Genomic DNA, 20,445 nt, shown 5'->3' on the forward strand with positions numbered 1-20,445 from the left:
TATGTTATAGAACTTGCACCTAAGAAAAATTGCTCGAAGATGAACTAGGTGTTGGACTCGCTTCTTAGAATGACATTACGAGATTTTTGAGGTCTAAAATGGGTCTCCTAATGAAATTATAAAATAATAGTGGAAATAATAAAATAAGATTAGATTACATCATCAAATTTTAGAGGGAAAAAAGAAAAAACTATTTTTTCAACTCGTATTTTCAAATCAATCTTCTATGGGTTTACTCAAATTTCAAGTGGAAACACTTGTTGGATGCAAAATTCAATTCCTCATCCATGGAGTACCCATGTTGCATACTTTCGATGGACTCTACTACCCGAAAAATGAGAAATACATGAAAAATGTGATTGCAATCACGATTTTTCATGTATTTCTCATTTTTCGTGTAGCAGGTCCATCAAAAGTATGCATCATGGGTACTCCTCAGGTGAGGAATTCATTTTTTCATATAACAAGTACTCCCGCTCAAAATTTGAGTAAAACCTTAGGGAGATAAGTTGAAATATGAGTTGAAAAAGTAGTTTTATTAGTTTATTATTTTTTAATCTTTTTACTTTTTTACTCCAAAAATGGTGAATCATCCCCCATGGTTTACATCATCATCTTGAATCCTATTGGTTCTTATAAAATTTATTTTAGTTGTACATTTTTCTTAGGAGGCCCATTTCCGACCTCAAAATTCCCCTAATGGCTAGAAGGTCATTCAAGTAAGCTTGAACAATGTGTCTGATATCATGGAATGCGTAGTCCATGGCCCATTGAATGGTTGCTCCAACATTCTTTAGACAGAATGGGATTTTTCTATATGCAAATATTCCCCACGGGAAAATGAAGGCGGTTTTGTGTTGGTCCACAAGTTTTATGGCGATCTGGTTATAGCCTAAGAAACCATCCATAAAGGAGAAGGATTCACAATCGGCACAATCGTTGATTATCTGGGCGATGAATGGTGTTGGATAATTATATTTTGGACACACAATGTTCAAATCCCAGCAGTCGACACAAACCCGATTGGTACCCTATCTCTTATCTATAGGAACTAGATTGAAAGCCCATTCCGTTAAAGGAATAGGTTAAATGAAACCAGCACGTAATATTTTTTCCACCTTAGTCTTGATGGCTGCAGTTTTGTGGGGGTGGACTAGTTGGAGTCTTTGGCGAACAGGGCTGGCATTGTCATAAACTTTGATCTCATGCTCGATGATAGATGGATCTATACTAGGCATTTCCTCATAAGACCAAGTGAATACATCATGAAATTCCTTAAAAAAGCAGGTGAAGCTTGCAATTTCCTCAAGATTGCAATCGGCTCCAATCTGTATGTTTTCCATGATGCCTGTCTTGAATGGGATATTAATGAACATTGTCTTTGAAAGATTACCCATGTTCCCTTCCGAATCCAAAGTTTGGATGGTTTTAAAAGTCGAGGGAATGATCTTAGGTGGTTCAAAGGATAGGATTTGTATAGGGGTCGCGTCCAAATTAGATATCGAAATGCGATGGTGAGAGTTTTCCCAAGGTCGCTCCTCTAAACACATGATCTCTCGAATAATTTCGTTCGAAGGTAGGACTTGATCAAGGAGATCGCCAGAGGAAGTTGTTGTGGGAGAGGAGATGGTACCATTGGTCATGACCAAAGTGACAAGAGAATCAGATGCACATTGAATGGCTTGATAGGCTAGTTCGACTAGTGACATCAACATTTGTTCTCCAAGGGTCGTTAATGTTTGAAGGGGTTGGGAGGATCCAAGGGTCGTTTGGTTCATGAGGAATATTGGAGACCATAGAAACCGTTTGTAGAACCATCGGTAGCAGGAGAGGAAAGCAACCCATTAGGGAAGAACCATTCGAAAGACGATATTGATACTAACATAAGAGTTAGGCATGCCACGCACTAAAGGTATAGTGCCGCTAGGAAACAGGGAGTAATCTGGGGTGCAGAAGGACAACTGGTCCACCATGACTATTATTCCATCCAATGGAAATAGGATGATGCAGAAAAAATAGACATGATGCCAGTCATGGAATAAGTCCAAATGTGATCCAAAAGCAGATTATAGTCGAGTTTTCAATCCACGACTTCAATGTGCATTGTTACTATTTTCCCACTCAAAGTGATGGGGTAGTCAGCAAAGTAACCTTTTGGGATGAATGTATGGCCATCAAAATCTTTAAGGGAATTTGACAATGAGAGAGGGTTGGAGAGCCCAAGGCGAGCCAACATGAAGTGGACATGACGTAGGTCGAAGCACCTTTGTCAATGACAATTTTATGTACCCCTCGTCCTTTCAAAGAAATTTGCAGCAGAAATGCAAGCTAGTGGGAAAGGGGAGGTTTAAATTTCTCCATGTCGAATATTGCTAGCATGGAATCCTGAGGGTTAATTTCACTAATAGACGAAAGCAAAGATTTCCTTTATGCTAGAAACGTTTGCATTACTTCGAGTGCAAACATAGTTGATGATGCTTGCACCAAATATTCTACAATATTGTAGTTCTAGGCAGCACGTGCAAATGCATTATGTGTTGTGTGACGAAGTGCCCCTTTTGGGGGGTGAGTTACAAGATCAACAACTGACCTTTCGATATGAAGATCGTTTGGAAGCGGTGGGTTTGAACTCAAGGCAACATCATGAGCATTAGCGACTGGAGCTCCATGAGTTTTGGTTCGCGTTTGAAGATCAACCATTGCAAAGGTGTAAACGGTTGATGATCCTTCACCAACATAAGGATGATGTGAACCGCCATTGCCCCTTGTGGGGGTTGAGGTGGGTTCACAATAAGATGTTGCTGTTGTTGAGTAGGGAAAGGGTTGTGTAGGACGTGGGGGTCCGACCAGTGTCCTTTTGAGCAAGAAGATCTATGCATTCTTGGAGGCGTGGACAACGATGTGTCATATGGTCTTCCGCACAGATTTTGCAAGGGAACTTGACAACTTTGTCCTTTCCACTGTCAGGTGGTGCAACAACTTTCTGCTTTGGGTTGGATTGCTTGGTTGGCTTCTCTTCAGAAGGAGTGGTATTTTTCTTATTCTTCTTATTCTTACCACTGGGTTTTTGTGTAGACTACACAAATTTTATCACAACAGTAGGAAGAGCAGCCAATTGGGTAGCAGGATCAATAGACAATTGGGAAATGTGCCCACTAAGTTGTTTTACAACAGAACTAGAGGTAGTGCTGATAATACTATCAGCGTGCGCGCTGAGTTGTTGATTAGCGAGAGCATTGGAAGTTCTGGGGGGCATTGGGGATAACATTTTATAATGTGCCAGACTGCGAATAAATTAAATCTAAGTGTTGGGCATGAAGAATCGATTGGTCTTCAGTGACCGGACCACCTAAGGCAACATCCTTGGCGATTTGGGGAAGAAGAGATTTACAAAACCAATATGATAATATATAGTCTGGAATGGGAGCTTTTACTAGCCTCTACCTATGTCTCTAATCATGAATGTGATCGGAGATGTGGGTGGAGGTGTCTTTGTGTAAAGTAGTAAGGAGTTTCGTCCCAGTTTCGTAGCGGATGGGTGACTAAAAGTTCTTTAAAAATTCCATCACCAAGGCACCAAATGTATTAACTAACGCACGTGGCAACTCAATGTACCACTTGGCGGCATTACCAATAAGGGTGTGGGGGAAGAGACGGACCTAGATACTATCATCCACCATGGAGTTTGATACACACCATAGATGATAGGTGGTGACATGTGTACCTGGATCATCCCCTTGTTTTCCTTCAAAATTCGGGATGTCAGCAGGTATTTTGTGCAGGATTGGGGGCCAATGTAAGTTATGGTAGATGGGGTCATTGATCAGTTTGTATAGATCAGGGATGTTGAGTGTTGCCAAAAAAGGCAAAGTATTTGGTGCCCCTAACTTTGACCAGGTTGATGACGAATGAATTGAGGGTCCTTGCAGTCTGCCCATCATATTTTTCCCAACATTATACATAATGTTTGTTGAATAATACTTTCCTTGAGGAACAATCATATAGTGTGGTTGTCTATATGGGTTGTTAGGTTAGGGGATATAAGCTTGATTTCCCCCAGGATAATAAATTCCCCCTTGACTCACTTGAGGTTGAGAATGGGGTGCCCAAATGCATTGAGCGAGAGTAGGTTGAGGGATCCCGCCAGCCACGTAGTTGGTCGTCAATACTTGATTGACATATGGAGGATTGATGTCAAACAATGGCTGTCCAACTTGTCCTATAACAGAGGGGGAACCATAATGCCCTGTGCCGATATGTGCATGTTGGGAACAATGCCCCCTAGCATTTGAACCTGGGGGTTTGGACTAAATAAAGGATTCCAACCAAAGGGTTTAATGAAGGTACTCGTGCTAACAATGATATTTGGAGTGCTAGACGACGGTCTAGGAGCAAACACAAAAGGCGAAGAAACCAGTATGTACCGGGCTTCGTTCATGTTAGGTGTAACTACGTTGCTCGGACTTGGCATAGTTTGGATAACGAGGTTTCCGATCAGTGGTGTATTACTGACTATTGGGTGGAGAAGTGAGGGTGGACCAAAGTTGTCCACAAAATCCCACGGCCCGTTAGTCGCCAACAAAATGGTGGATGTAGTTACAGTGGAAGAGATGGTAGGTATAGGTGCAACTTGAATCAATATCGGTCCCAAAGGATTAGTAATAGGAGGATTATAAGGAGGTACAAAACCTTCAGTGAAAAAATCTTCCAGCAATATTGAGTCTTGGGATGTATTGATTGATTCGGTGTTAGATACTGGAGAATAATTACTCTAATATGGGTAATCCAATTCATCGAGGCTCAGTGGATCCTCCACAGTCAGTGGAGGAAGACCTTTTTGTCACCGAGATTGACAACAAGGGTCGTATGTAGCCATGGTGATTGATATATTTTATCAAAAAAAATTATAGTGATATTGATTATAGTCTCAGTGATAACAAACCAACACCTAAAAAATAAAAAAAAATACTCTAAAAGTCAATAAGCAAGCAGGGGATATGACTCTGTCTGATAATCACCATTTGCTAGAGATAAAACCTAGTATCAGAATGGATAAAATAGAGAGTTGGCCAAATGTACAGTTATGATTACTCTTGAGCTTCGCCCAAACCTCAGATTAAGGGGCCAAGTACTCTCATGAAGACGAGCACCCTCCCAAAAACCAAAGACAGAGTAGGTTTGTTTTTTTAGGTATTAGGGCAGCCCGCCCCAGTCACCTTGTGTTCGTCTCTAAAAAGTGTGACCACTATGGTTTCCTCAAATCGCAGACACTACCGACGGGGACATGGTCACAAACAGTATGCTGTGTGGGCATGGTACCTAAGTCCCCAACCAAGTTCTGATATCCTCGATACACAAAATACCCAAAGGAGATGCAATCAAAGGGGGGCTACCTTCTTTCACATTCCAATGTTGTCTCGCATTTAGCTCCGATTTGACTAGAGTAGTCCCGGATAGTATGAGTGCAACAGGATTTTCCCTCTTTAATGACATTGGTCTCGATTTTATGATCTTGGGTAGTTAACTCACAATTGCCTAACCCAAGATACTAGCCTAGACTAATATGTGTGTATATTCAAAAAAGAGTTGCTAATTGATTTTATTACGAAATAGATTTTAAATGTACTTTGTTAATGTCTTCGAAAGGGGTGTTGACATATGGAGTTTTGTGGGACTCTTACACAAACCATGCAGAATGTTTTTCAATTTCAGTTTGATGAATGAGTTATTTCTACAAGGAGAGAATCATTTATACATCAATCAGTACCATGCATCTAGTGTAGTAAAACACAAGCACAACTTATAGACATGCAATTCTCTCTAACAAATAAACCAAATAAATGCAGAATCTAACCAACGAAACAATTTTTTTTTTTTAACAAAATATTATTTTCTTTTTTCTGAAAAGCATAAGCACTTAAGCTATTTTCATAAATAAAAAAAAATCTTAGGAAATGGGCAACCAAACAAAACTACACAACTACATATCCTTGATCAGACTATAGGCAACTTCCCCAACCCAAGAATTCATAGAACTAGCTGTTGATCAAGATATGGCTGGATAACACACTTCAAAAGAGGGCACAGAGAGTTAGTGATTGCACTAATGTTCTATCTGCAAGCTAGAAAATCATTATAACTCTTTGGTTGCACTGCTAGGGTGCATTAGTAGGGAAGAAGATCGAAATTAAGTCCTTTAGGGTTAGAACAAAATTTGAGCATAGTGAGGAGGGTGTTGAAGAGTCTTGAATGGTTAGAAAGGGAACTAAGAAGTAAAGGAGGGCCTGGAAGAAATAGAGATCCGAGAACTTGGTAGGAGAAAATTGGGAACTAAGTATAGTCCCTAACAAAGTTTCCAATTCTGCTATATGGATTAATGCACGGGTGGTTATGGCTAGAATACCCTCAAGGATCTTTCTAGGATCCTTGGCAGACAGACCGAATTAACAAAAGCTGGCACAAAGAAGCATATACATATCCATATTAATGTATGATATTCAAATCAAGAGGGAAGAGATTACCTCATATCTTGATGCAATTTTAGTGGAGAACCCAATGAAACAGAGCGGAAAACCTCTCTGCTAGCTCCTACATCAACACATGCATATAAACAAGACAAGAAGTAATACTACATCATATAAACTTTGATAATCAAAATAGTAATACATAAGGATATCAAATAACATGCATGTAAGCTACTCATAAACTATGGCATTATATCAATACATAACTGAAACACAATATAAACAATGTAGAGTAGACAACGCAACTGCAGGTCTATATTAATAATAGGAAAGGATGATTACAACCATCTGGTGAATCAAGCTTACCTTAATCCTCCAGCTCCTTTCTCTCTGTCTCTTCTTAACCTCTTGGTAAACCACTATGTCTCATATAAAGTTTCAACAATAAGTTGGCAATCCTTCAACCTTCCAACCTCTTTCATAATGCCCCAAGCCTCCAATATAGAGAATGAGAGGCTAATCCTTGCCAACTCTTTCATAAATCCCCTTTGGCAAAAGCTAGAATGTTTTCTTTCTTTATTGCTCTTTCCCTTTCTATTAGACTCCATTCGAAATAGCAATATCCTCAAACAAGTCAAAGATGGATGTTTCCTACTTTTCGAGCTGACATATGAGTAAAAAGTGGGATATTATTCAGTAAACCCACTCCTTTGAGCTTTGGAACCTCACAAAAGTTGACTAACGCTACCCCTAAGTCAACACATAGAGTTACCCTAGGGACTAACGCCCTTGGATCATGCATGGGGAGCATTATAACTCATCCTGCTAGTCCTTGGGGAGTGTTACCCTAGAAAATAGGATTGTGAACTTGGTCAAACCTTTAGTTAAACTGTCTTCCTCTTCTAAGATGATGAGGAGGTCATTTTCCTGTATAACGCATACATGATCAACAAATATGTAGAGGCACCTCAAGTGATTTGACATCTGCAATAGTCGGCACCAGAGAGAGTTAAGTAGAGAAGATAGTCCCCAGAGGAATGATGACAAGGTACGTCCATAAAAGGTGCATAGGGCAGATCAACCTTTCCAAATAAATCAAACATTCCCTCCTGGGATCTCGATCAATGATCTTGCATTAAAATTTTTCCTAGTAATAAACACTCACAATTACTTAGGGGAGCTCCAAAAATAGTAAAAATTGTGTAGAAAACCAAAGAGGTGAGTCCCAAGATTAATCAAGGTTGTCATCAGACGTACACCTCATGGGAAGGACAAGCCCAAATTCATGCACCAAATAATTCAAGTAGTACTAGAAATTGGGTGTCACCTTCCAGATCCGTGTTCGAAACCACGACCAACTGACGTTCATGAGAGTGATTAATGGGAGAGCATTGTCCATTGTTCTGTCTAGCATTCAGATATGAATCAATATAGCCTCTTCTTTCAATCTATTATATCAATCTAATATGTTGCCAATAATAACCCAGTCCCACCTCAGGTGTGTTTTTTATATACAGTAGGAGCAAAGACCACACATGTGACACCAACATAGACTACAATTCCACCAACAACAAAGACATGGCCACCCGATACTTCCACCCCCACAACACCAGAGAGAATTTATAATGTGTCTCCAATAGGATATGCAACCAACCTCATAGATAGAGAAAATATGTCGACAATGACAACAGTAATCCAGGCCGTGAAGTGAGCAAGAGTGTGAAGCAGATAGGGTGGTAGAGTTCTCAGAAGTAGTATGAGGGGTAGGCGGGAGACATGGGCATATCACATATTTATAGTAATGTGAGTTATGCAAGGGTAGTCAACAAGAGTCTGATAGTAAGCATTATGGCTAAGAGAAAAAGAAACAAAATTTGTATGAGAGGAAAGTATGAATATTCCTCACCAGTGGAGATACTATCCATAAGACAAAGGGAATCATACTAGAAGTAAATACCCATTGATTATAGAAAAAAGTATAGAGTTGTACCTTTGAACCTCTTTGCAAGCTTTGTGGTTTAGCGATTCCTGGTGTGACACAGTCCTCCTTCATTGTCTAGCCAATCCTCCCTCCACAGTCCTATGTGAATATTGCTGGTGAGACTATGCTCCTAGGATCATCAATGCTCGCAGATGCATCGTTGATCACAAGGCTCCCTCCACAAACCTCTTCTCTCTCACTTCTCATGGCCTCATGATAGGGTGTTTGTTAAGGCATTATGTAGTGAAAAAAGGTTACTTGTGGGTAAAAATTGAGCCATGTTAAGGGTTGGTGTGACCTAAGCCATTATCATCCTGAATGATTTTGAAGTATTAGAAACCCCATGATCCTAGTTACTCAAGTTATAGGATAAACATGTGACTCAAGTTACAATATAGGCATGTGAGTGGTTTTAAGAGTCACAATACCTAACAAATAAAAGAAAAATAGTCACCTACATAAGAAAAATAATTCTTAATTATGTAAGTTTTTTTTTTTTATTATATAAAAATAAAATAATTTTTCTTAATTATAAAAATGATTATTAATAATTTAATTATTACTAAAAAATTATTTTAAATTTAAAACAATTATAACATAATACCATATATAATTATTATAATGCAAAGTAATTATAGCATAAGATCATATGTAATTATTACGAGCATAGATCCATCTAATTTTGTATCTACCAAGTGCTCAAATCTCTCAAGATGCAAACTTATTTTTGAATGCAAAACTTGAAGAAATGTTTGCACCTCGAGAGATTTGATTCCTCTAAGCTCTTGGTAGATCCAAAGTTATATGGATCTATGATGGTTTTGAGCAACATACACACTCCCTTTACATATATGCACACACACATTGAATGCTTTTGTCATTAAATTTTTTCCTTGTATGCATATATTTAATTATTTTTATTTTTTTAAATGTTATATATCAAATCCAGAGATTAAACTTTGACAGGATTACAAATCTCCCTCCCTACCTTGAATTAGAAAGCATGTATTAACAGAATAAGAATAATCACACTCTTTCTCTATATATGTTTGATAAAAAAAATTACTCAAAATCTATATAACCCATATTAAAATTTCTTTATTAATATTATTCTTTAAATCTTATAAATGAACTCCATGTTAAAAATAAAATAAATTACACATCTTCTTAGTGATGGGAAGTGAAAGTTTAAGAATATTTTTTTAATACTTTATTTTTCTTTAATATGGACATTGAAATATTTTGTTTAGTGTGAAACTCAAATATTTTTTGTAATTAAAATATATATATTTTAAATATTACATGTAAACTAAACATAGATTGAATTAAACATCATGTAATCTCAATAATATTATTTTTTGTCAATTCTATGTTAAATAGTGAAGAAAATACATATACTAAAAAATCAAATATATATAATCAATTACTTTATCTCTTTATATAAAGTTGATGTAAAATTAAGGTTTAAATTAAAGTATTTTATTTATGACGGACATCAATTTTTTTTGTTATTACTACTTTTAAGTTGTTAATGTATGTATTATTTTACTATTTTTAAATGTAACATTACTTGACAATATCTCTCCCATACTAGGTTGTAGAGCACCTCTCCATGCAATAATGTTGATATATTAATTATAATTGTTATGATTTGATCGATGTTTCAAACCAACTAATGTGGTTCATCCTTAGGACAAGGTAAGAAATCAATTGATCTAAGTGAATAAATAGCATGGATGCATCATTGCCCAGAGTTAACCATTGAAAAATAGCCGCTGGTTAATTTGTTAAATTGTTTAATAATTTAATTAAAAACTAGCTGTTATATAATAATTAAATATTTCATTTCGATAATATAAATTGATTATTTAATAATAATACTATTATCTATAATTAATTAATTTATGTGATATAATTTGTTAGGGTTGGATTAATTCAAGTTAAATTAGGTTAAAGACTTAATGTTTGGAATAATTTAGATTAAAATATTTTGATATTATTATAATTTAATATTATTAAAATGTTAGAGGAAAACCTATCTTCCTTAGATAAATTTAAAGGTTTACTAGATAAGAATTTTAAAAGTCAGGATTAGTTAAGTTAACCATTTTGAAGTTAAAGAAAATTAATACAGATAAAAGGGGGATAAGGCTCGAAGGCGAAAAGGGAAAATCAGAAAGAACAAAAAGGAGAAAGGAGAGGGAAGGGAGGAAAAGTCAAGAGGAGAGAGATGGAATCCAGCTTTTACTTAATTTCCAGCCATCATCCCTATTAAGGTTTTTGGCATGCCTCTCAATTTCAATCGCTTCCCTGAGTTTCCTGTGGTGGAAATGATCAACCCTAGCAATGACTTTGGATTCTTCAATGCAGACATGGTGTTTTGATTTCTCTGCATGCTCGACAAGGGCTGATGTGCGGGAGCGATTGTGTCTAATGTTAGCAACATGCTCACCGATTCTCTGCTTAATAGACCTTCCTATTTCTCCAATGTAGGGGATACCACAGGAGTAGGGAATAAGGTAAACTCCTTTCGAGTCTTTAGGGTCAATAGGGTCCTTAATCAAATCAATTGATTTCTCACCTTGTCCTGAGGATGAACCACATTAGTTGGTTCAAAATGTCGACCAAATCCTAACAATGTGATCAATACGAAAAGCTAATATCTACATTATGAATCACAAAAGTCTTAGATCTAATATAATTGTTATAATAATAAGTAGAAATTTAAAAGATATAATAGTGATTAATTTTTTATTATAATATCAATGTATATGGAGAGAATAATGTTTCACTATCTACAAATATAAACTTATAATGAAAAATCAATAGTTTAATTAAATTTGATGGGAAACCCACCAAAAACTAAATTTGAGCCGCTGATAACACCAAAAGAAGATTACATTATCAAACAAAGCTTCAATATTATGTCATGCCTCTTTAATTTCCACCTCTTGCCACCGAAAAACAATATCTCGCTAGTTATCATGGTTATTGTCTTTACGGTAAAAGTTTGGGTTGTTGAACTCTTCGCTGGTGAATTCGGATTGTCATAAGAGCCGACAACTATGCCTGAGAGTAACTGTCGTTATCGAGAAAGGATGAGTGGACATTCAGTAGAAGGGCAAGTTCTACGATTTGTGGAATGGAAGACGAAGCACAGTGCAACGTTTGTTCATGTGTAGGATTTAGGCATGACGATTATTTGATGTCGTGTGTCTCAAACATTTGCTTAGGGTTTGGACATGTGTTCATTGTGAAGTAGTTGATGTTGAGAATTCGAGTCCACGCGCATGGGGCGTCTTTCTGCAGGAGGTCTATCCCATTAACTTTTTACCGAAGGTGGCAAAATCTATCAAACTCAGGTGTCAAACCAACAGTGAGGACAACCATCTCTGGTTGCTATCCGCGAATGTCGATTTGACTCATCACCGTTATCAAGGAAAACCACGCCACCTGTAATAACCCGCTGGTGGTCCGTAAGGGAGCAGGCTTTCACTCCTGCCAGATGCCTCTGGGTCTTGGGCCGTTAACCTGTTTCCTTACGTCCGAGGAAGACGAGCTCTTAGCCAAGCAGAAGCAGTTTTACGGCATACTCCAGGCCGAGGTCTATCCCATTAACTGTTAAGTTAAGTAATTTTTCTTTTTAAATTTTTATTACTAACAGTTTTATTTAAAAGGAGATAAAATTGGTCATATACTGTACATTCACCAATTAGATTTTAAAAAAATAAAAATTAATTTTTAATTTTCAAAATATTAAATTCAATATTATTTTTTTATAAAAAAATTAATAAATTTTATAAATTGTTTTAAAAATTTTGTAAATTAATTGAAATTCAAATAAGTTTGACTAACAACCAATTGCAATATAATATACTTTCTACAGGTATAAAAATTGAAAGTGCAATTTCCATCAATAATTACCCCTAACCCTTTTTATAACCCCATTTTCCTAATTAAAAGAGCAATTCCCATAAATAATTGCCCCTAACTCTTTATATAACCCCACTTTCCTAATATAACTAGTCTTAGATGTGCGGTGCAACACAAACATGAACAAGTGTAATATGTAGTGTTCTACTTAATAGGGATGAAATTTGATAGACAAATTCCCGTCATGGGATTATTTGTCTGTGAAATACAATTAAAATTTATGAAACTATCAAGATCCTTTTTTAAAATTATAGAGAAAGGTCGGGGAGGTGTGAAAACCATCAAATTTGATGAGTCTAATTTGAAATTCCAACCCTACTACCTCTTATGCAAAAAATGATTGATAACATAAGTTATAGTTAAAAAAATATAAAAACAAACATTGATATGAAAGATCATGTTATAAAAGATTGATATTTTTTTTACAATGTCAATCAAATAATAATTAGTAATAATAGATATCTTTATTATTAATGAATGATTAAATTCTAATAGATTTTTAAAAATTAATATATAATAAACGAATTCATATGAGCGAGAAAATTATTTTAATCTACGCTATTGTGCATAGAATATATAGAGAACATGGGAAGAGGCCATAAAGAAGTTTTGGATTCCCATAAAGCCAGAGACCATTGGGGTTCTTGTTGGAATATGAATTCCTACTTGTCTCAATTATGACTTTCTATGTAAAGAGTCTGTTCCTATTCTATAGGAGTGGTTTCCCTAGTTTGGTGTGTGGTTGAGATATTCTCTCGACCAACACATTGTATGTCCAAGATAATTTTCCTATCTTGAGACAATACTCTTGTATATATGTAATATGATATTTGATTAATAGAGGTGAAGATGGTTTTCACTATCAATTTTTATCATGGTATCATTTTCACTATCGATTTTTATCATGGTATCAGAGCCCATGAGGGCCTGGCCTGTCCTGGGCTGAGGAAGCTTGGCCTGTCTTGGGCTGAGGAAAATAAGAAAATGTACTTGTTTTGAGAGTATAATTTTTATGTTTGCAGCATGTATTTTTTTTTTTTGTGCGTTTTTCCATCATGTTAGTGATGACCCTATTGAATCTATTGATCCACGAGGCGAATAAGAGTCAGATTGCAGAGGAAGGAGGAATTCTGCCCATCGTGGAGGTTCTGAGAAGCGGAAACATGGCCGCCAGGGAAAACGTCGCCGCGACTCTGTTCAGTCTATCTGCAGTGGATGAAAACAAGGCGCAAATCAGGGCTTGCGGCGCCATCCCTCCTCTGGTGGAGCTTCTCAGGGATGGAAACACGAGGGGTAAGAAGGACATCGCTTCTATGCTGTTCAATCTGTGCATATATCCTCCAGTTAACAGAAGCAGGAGCGTGAGAGCTGGGCTGGTGCCTCTCCTGATGGAATTCATGAGTAGTCCCAAGGAAGCAATGGGGGATGAATCTCTGGCAATTCTGACTATTCTCTCGAGCCATGAGGAGGGAGCTAAGGCCATTGGGGACGCCGGAGTGCTGCCATTATTGATGGAATACATCAAAGGTGAAGGATGCCCTTGCAACAGAGAGAACGCTGTGATTATTCTGTCAGCGCTCTGTTCAAATGATTTGAGATACTTGAAGGGAGTGAAAAAAAATGCAGAGGCGGAGAAAAGTTCAGGCACTAGATCAAGACTTCGCAAGTCTCGGGTAGCAGCTACATCACCTTGTTCCATGACAATCTGCTTTCAATTTCTATGAAGTTGTGAAAGTGCAGGAGGAAGCGTCTACCTCTGTTTCTACTTCTGGTTCGGCTAGCACTTTCGATCCTCCAACCTCCTTAAGCTTGTCGCTGCCTAGAAGTGCTTCTTCAAGCGAGAATAACAACAGTGGAGAATGCAGCCCCACAGAACAGAGCTCTGAAATGAAATCTACAAAGTTTCAGGCTTATCAATAACCGACTGGTTATTCGTTTTCCAATTCGTTTCCTATTTGGGGCTACATGAAGATAGAGGAGGCCATGGCTATGATGTCAACTGCAGTCAAAATTGCAATCGGGAAAGCACTGTCCCTAATTTTCTAGCTGCGTAGCGGTAATTCCCATGAAGGATGTTTGGGCGATTCTGCTAATTATGGTGGAAATTTGCTGTCTATTATGTGGGAGATAATCACGAAGGAGGTCCAGAGTTATACTAATAGATCATTGTGTTCAAACCAGGGCTTCGTTGGTATGAGCGCAGACTGAGATTCGAGAGATTTTCCATCCCATCCAAATTGTTGCCTAGAGCCAATGGAAATGAAGCAGGAAATAGGAGCCAACGAGCCCATCGATATGTTCATGGTTCCGGAGATCTTGCACTTGACAGCTGTGTGAACGCGAGAGTAACATCGAAGGCGAGAGCTGACAGGGGTCATAATATAATCAAAGTCGAGATAACAATAATAATGTAAGGGCACAATAATAACAATAGTGGGCTTCTATGGGGCACAATAATAACAATACGAGGACTACATGGGCACAACAATATAATAAGGGGTTTGTACTAATAACAATAAGGGGTTACACTAATAGTACAGGGACCTAACATGCCCCTCTCCTTCAAGAAGTGTTGTCCTCAACGCTTGAGTAGTTCTTGATGCTTCTGTATAAAATTCTTGTCCTCCCATGTGGAATCTTCAGCAGGTAAGTTCTTCCACTTAATGAGATACTCTGAAACTGATCGATTTCGTAGCTGTTGGGTTCTTGTTTCTGTGATTGCTCCACGTTCCAATGTGATTTTTCCTTCCTCGTCAAGTTCTAGCAATATTGTTTGAACTTGGATCTTCTGCAACTTTTGAATGAGTGGCCACACTTCTTCATCCTTTTTCCATTCATCCCTTGCTTCGTTTATCCAATCTGGTTGGATAATAGAAATAGCACAAAATAATGCTTCCACATCCTCATCATTTATTGAGAGTGCATCTGCAACAACATTTTTCTTCCCTTTTTGGTAGATGATTTCAAAGTCATAACCCAACATATTTGTGACCCATTTTTTTGTTCTTCTAAAGATAATCTTTGTTCTAAAAAGTATTTAAGGCTATCATGATCCACTTTTGCCTTGAAGTGTCTCCCCATTAGGTAAGGTCACCATTTCTTAAGTGTATGTAGTATTGCTAACATTTCCTTCTCATAAATAGCTTGCTTGAGATGTAGCCATAAAAATACCGAATCGCCTACATCAAAACTTCTTTTACTGCAATGTTGATCTGCCTATTGTTTCATTTGATTCTACACCAAAGTGGCGTTATCCTTTAAAAGTTGGAGAACTTGTTGTTGATGCTCGATGTGATGTTTCACTGCTTGAACCTTTTTCTTCTTGATATGTCCTTCTATCTTGAGAGTTTGAGGAGTGGTAATTTCTTCCAATGCATTACAAGATATGGTCAGATTCATTTCTTGATGCTCGATGCGATCTTTCACTTCTTGAACATTTTTCTTCTTGATGTGTCCTTCTATCTTGATAGTTTGAGGAGTGGTAATTCCAGCAATGCATTACAAGATATGGTTGGATTCATTTCTTCTTTCTCGATGTGATATTTCACTTCTTGAACATTTTTCTTCTTGATATGTCCTTCTATCTTAAGAGTTTGAGGAGTGGTAATTTTTTTTCAATGCTTTACAAGATATGGTTGGATTCATTTCTTCTTTCTCTAGGGTTATTTTTTGGTGTATATCCTCTTCTTTTGACGTTTCTTGATCCTTTTCTTCCTCCTCTTCACAATCAATGTAAAATAATTTCTTCTCATCACACTTATGACCTTTAATGTATTTGTTATCACAATTGTAACAAAGCCCTTTTGCGCTCTTTTTTCTTCCAATTTTTGTGGTGTCAGCCTTGTAGGTTGTGGAAGGCTAGGAGAAACAACACTTCCATCTTTGCAGTTGTGAGGGGTAGACTTCCTTGTTGCCATAATTTTTCTTTCCACTTTTCTTTCCAACCTCAATGCCTTCTCCAATGAATCAGGTTCCCAAAGACGAACCTCATGTTGAATGTTATCCTTTAAAGTCTCTATGGAGACATCAATCCTCTGCTTCTCTGGAATATCATTTTCCCTTATATTCAATTTTTGAAAGTCCTCAATGTGCTTTGCCATTGAACACTTTTGTTTGATATTTATCAATTGGTTAAAGAAGGTGTTGCTCTTTGTATCCTCATAATGTGCTATCATTTCCTCCATGAAAATTGACCATGTAAGAAGTGGTTTACGAGAACAAAGCCCTTTATATAATAAAAATTGATCTGGCTCTAAATATGAAGATGCAATATGTACCTTTTGTAATAGTTGCACCTCATGTAGATCAAAATATTGCTCCATCTATAGTATCCAATTTATCGGATCCTTGCCATCAAACTTCCTCATATCACATTTTCTTGATTTTAGGAGCTCGATCTTGAAACGACTGTAACTCTGTAATTTTGGATCTCCCAATTCTGAAATCGCGACCTGCAATAGCAATTTGTGTCCTATTTCAAATGCCACCAGTCCGATTGAAATTGGATTCTCAAAGAAGGAGTTATGCACAATCTCCCAAGATGACCTGATTATATACCTTTTTAGAAGAGCGAACTTGTACGAAGTGCCACGCGTCACTGTTTCGACTTTCGAATCTGAAAAATATACACAGAAAACTAAAGTCCATCCTCTTTCTGTAACTTCTTGCGAAATTTCAATCTGAAGCTTAGAGAGACAGTTATAATGATTTTCCCTAGGTCACATGTTTTATATGTAATTCGGTAGCCTGCAGAAACCCTCAATGTTTTGGACTGTATCTATGAAAATATAGTGAAACAAGATGTAAAATTCGAGCCTGAGCTTCCCCAAGATTTTGGTTCAGATGGGTTTTAATTTTAGAGTTTGAAACATCGTAGAAGACAAATTATAGCGAAAATTCCATGATGACCTATTTGAGATTGAATTTTTGGAGCTTGCAAAAACCCTTTCTTCTTCAGATCACATTTCCGAAAATATAGCGAGACAAGATATGAAATCTGGACCAGAGGTTTAGAACAATTTCGTCTCAAATGGGTTTTTTGTTTATTGTCGGAAACGTCGCAAAAAAAAGGTAATAGTGAAACTTCCACGAAGATCTGTTTGGAGTAGTGAAACTCTAGAATCCAAAGCTCTAATACCAAATGTTATGAAACCATCTCACAAAAAGATAGAAAAGAAAGATCAACGTCTTAGAGAACAACCTCTTTGAGGGGGAGACCTCCTTTACATTACACAAATGAACTATTCTTGGATGATACAAATGACAAGACCCCCTTTCTATATATAGGAGTCTAAGCGGTCATAATATAATCAGAGTCGACATAACAATAATAATGTAAGGGCACAATAATAACAATAGTGGGCTTCTATGGGGCATAATAATAACAATATGAGGACTACATGAGCACAACAATATAATAAGGGGGTTGTACTAATAACAATAAGGGGTTACACTAGTAGTATAGGGACCTAACATATGTACTAATTTAAACAATTTATTCAATTAGATATTCTCATTAATCATTATAACTTTGCAGTGGGATTTCAAGGAAGTTAATTCTTAACTTAGCCTTACCCTAACTCCTATGTTACGTTGAATATATGATAAAAAACAAATTTGATTATACAAGAAAAAATCACATGAACACAAATGCTACTAAAACTAAAGTCAGAATCCTTTTATTATCTTCAAAGCTTCTAGAAAGGTACAATGATGTTTCTTGGCTCTGTTAGTGCCTAGATTTACCTCAGGCTGAAAAGGTAGGATCCAGGGCCAACATCAAACCACGCTCAGCCTCGTAGATAGCCCTACGAGGAACGAAGAGGGCTCTCTCCGGGTCAATCTCAGCAAAAGATAATTGGTGGGGTTTGAGATGACTGAAATAAAAATTGATTTTAGGCTAGGTATGAAGTACAAGGATTTGATGTGATTTTTTGGGGTTTTGTTGGAGTCAAGGGAAAGGCAGATTTTGGGGTGCGGGGATTGAGGCTCAGTTCTGCAGAGATCTCAATGGGGCAAGGTAGGAAATTGTTTTGGCACTTAAATTTGAGTGGGATGGAAGGAGTAGACAGGTGAGGTGTTGAAGATGGAAAGAGAAATCATGAATCCTCCCCAAATAGCTAAAAACATCAAATAACTAAAACAAACTTCAAGTAGAGCACTACACTTTCAATGTATTCTACTTACACTCTTGTTTGTTTAGTTCAGAAGAAAATAAGATAGATAATGGCATGCAATCACATAAACAAATTCACAATTACAGAGAGAAGCACTATACCAAGACAAATTGCCACATGAATCCCAAAGAGTGCTGCAAATCCTGGTCTCAATTCCTTAGCCAAAATGAAAATATGAGTGTATAATGAAGCCCAATGCTTTCTCAAGAGTCCAACCATGCTAATGATTGAAAAAACATAAGATATAGGCAAAAAACAACTCATCCTAGCCTCTAAGGGTCGAGCTCATGAGTTTAGGAGCTGTTCCAACTAATTCTAAACTGAGAAATAGAAATCAGGCAGTGGAACAACTTGACTCTAAAAACTAGGGTACTGATTCATTCAGTTGCAAACAGCCTCTAAACTGATGAATCTACCTCTACAAGTGAAAATCCAACATATTTACATCATAATCCATCAATGTTCATCAAATTACATCATAAATTTTCCATTAGGAAAGTGAAAAAGTCAAACTAGGTGAAGCTAGGCGAAAAACAGAGCAAAACTTGGTCAAACTAGCAATTTTTCCTCTGTGCGCCGCGCCTGATTCTCTATGTGTAGCGCCTATTTGGACCCACTTCTGGAGGCCTTTATGATGTCCAAATGAGCTCTAGGTGTGCTTGCTGGAAATATTTTCCTGTCTACTTTCCAACCCAAGTCGAATTTTTCAATTTGGCCTCCATTTGCCCCTCCAAAAATCCATTCCCCCAACACTGCTTCCTGTGTGTCAAAATAGGGGCAGCGAGGTCATTTTTTGAGTGATTCTCGACCTTTTGAGGGCTCAAAACTTGCCCAAATTTCTTGGCCATAGGTAGGCAAGCATAAATTTTCATGACAAATCCAGAAATGCAAAGTTTTGTGATTTAGAGCCCTCTAGGAAAAGCGAGCGCCACGTGGCGCGGCGCATAGGGAGGAAAACTCTGTTTTTTGTGCCAAAAATTTACAAAAATGCAAAAATTGCCCCAAATTTCTTGTAATTTGGGTTGAGTCTTCTCTATCAAGTGCTATGATGGGTGAAGGAAGCCTCAGCCAAGATCTGAAGTCCTTCATCCTCTTTTTGCCTCCTTGATGCTCTCTTCAACTTTGCTTTCAAATTTCTGATTCTCGCTTGGCACACCAAGTTCCGGGACAAGTATTGATATGAAAAATTTCTAAGCATGTTCTTCTCATTTATTTCCTTCTCTAGCTTCCTCTCCAAGTGGATATTGACTCTTTCGAGCCATGACTCTCTGTCAGCATTTATCTCTTGCTCCAAGGAAGTGAACTCCACCCTCCTCCTTTGGGCACTTTGGCAGTTTTGCCGAATGTTCTGTAACTCCATCACCACCTATTGATCCTCAAGCTGCTTGTTCCTCTGCTCCAAATACTGTATAGTCCACTGGAATCTATCCAAGTTGGTGGACAAGGCATCAATGTCCGCTTGCTTCTCCTTGATGATCTGTCTAAGGTTTGCACTTTGTGGGCCCATGCCAGTATCATCACCCTCAATGAGGATGAAATTAGTATCTCGCTCACCTGATGGTCCTTCCTCATGTAGAGGCCTCTTGCCTTGGTCCTGAACCTACTGTGTTGATGGAGGAAGCGAGGCCCCTTCCACCCCGGGTGGAGATAACACTCGTTTCGTTGCTGCAAACAACCGTCTAGTGCCTCTCTGATAAGAGATGAACACCGGCACACTAGCGGTCTCATGGCCATGCTGATAAGAAGGTCCACCTGTCTCATGCCCATCCTCTGAAGGTCCCTGTGAAGCTACGAAAAATTCATGAGAGATGAAGTCATCCCATGTGATGCCCTGTAAACCAAGCTGATGAACGACCACAATTTTGATGAGAGAAAAATGATAAAGATTGTT

The 20,445-nt window shown here is 37.6% G+C and overlaps 1 protein-coding gene across 1 annotated transcript; it reads left to right on the forward strand.

Moving 5' to 3' along the window:
• Nucleotides 1-13,442: 13,442 nt before the first annotated feature.
• Nucleotides 13,443-14,102, forward strand: LOC149257086 (U-box domain-containing protein 9-like). The gene has a single exon (XM_089454565.1). It carries the CDS (start codon nt 13,443-13,445, stop codon nt 14,100-14,102), a length of 660 nt encoding a protein of 219 aa, XP_089310691.1.
• Nucleotides 14,103-20,445: the final 6,343 nt, after the last annotated feature.

The sequence above is a fragment of the Pinus tabuliformis genome, chromosome 6, assembly GCF_031772625.1.
Source record: "Pinus tabuliformis cultivar Carrire ecotype Pingquan chromosome 6, CPIR1, whole genome shotgun sequence".
NCBI classification, from domain to species: Eukaryota; Viridiplantae; Streptophyta; class Pinopsida; order Pinales; family Pinaceae; genus Pinus; species Pinus tabuliformis.

Excerpts from the sequence above, each read along its gene's own strand:
- LOC149257086 (XM_089454565.1), top strand. The coding sequence starts at position 13,443 with ATGACCCTATTGAATCTATTGATCCACGAGGCGAATAAGAGTCAGATT.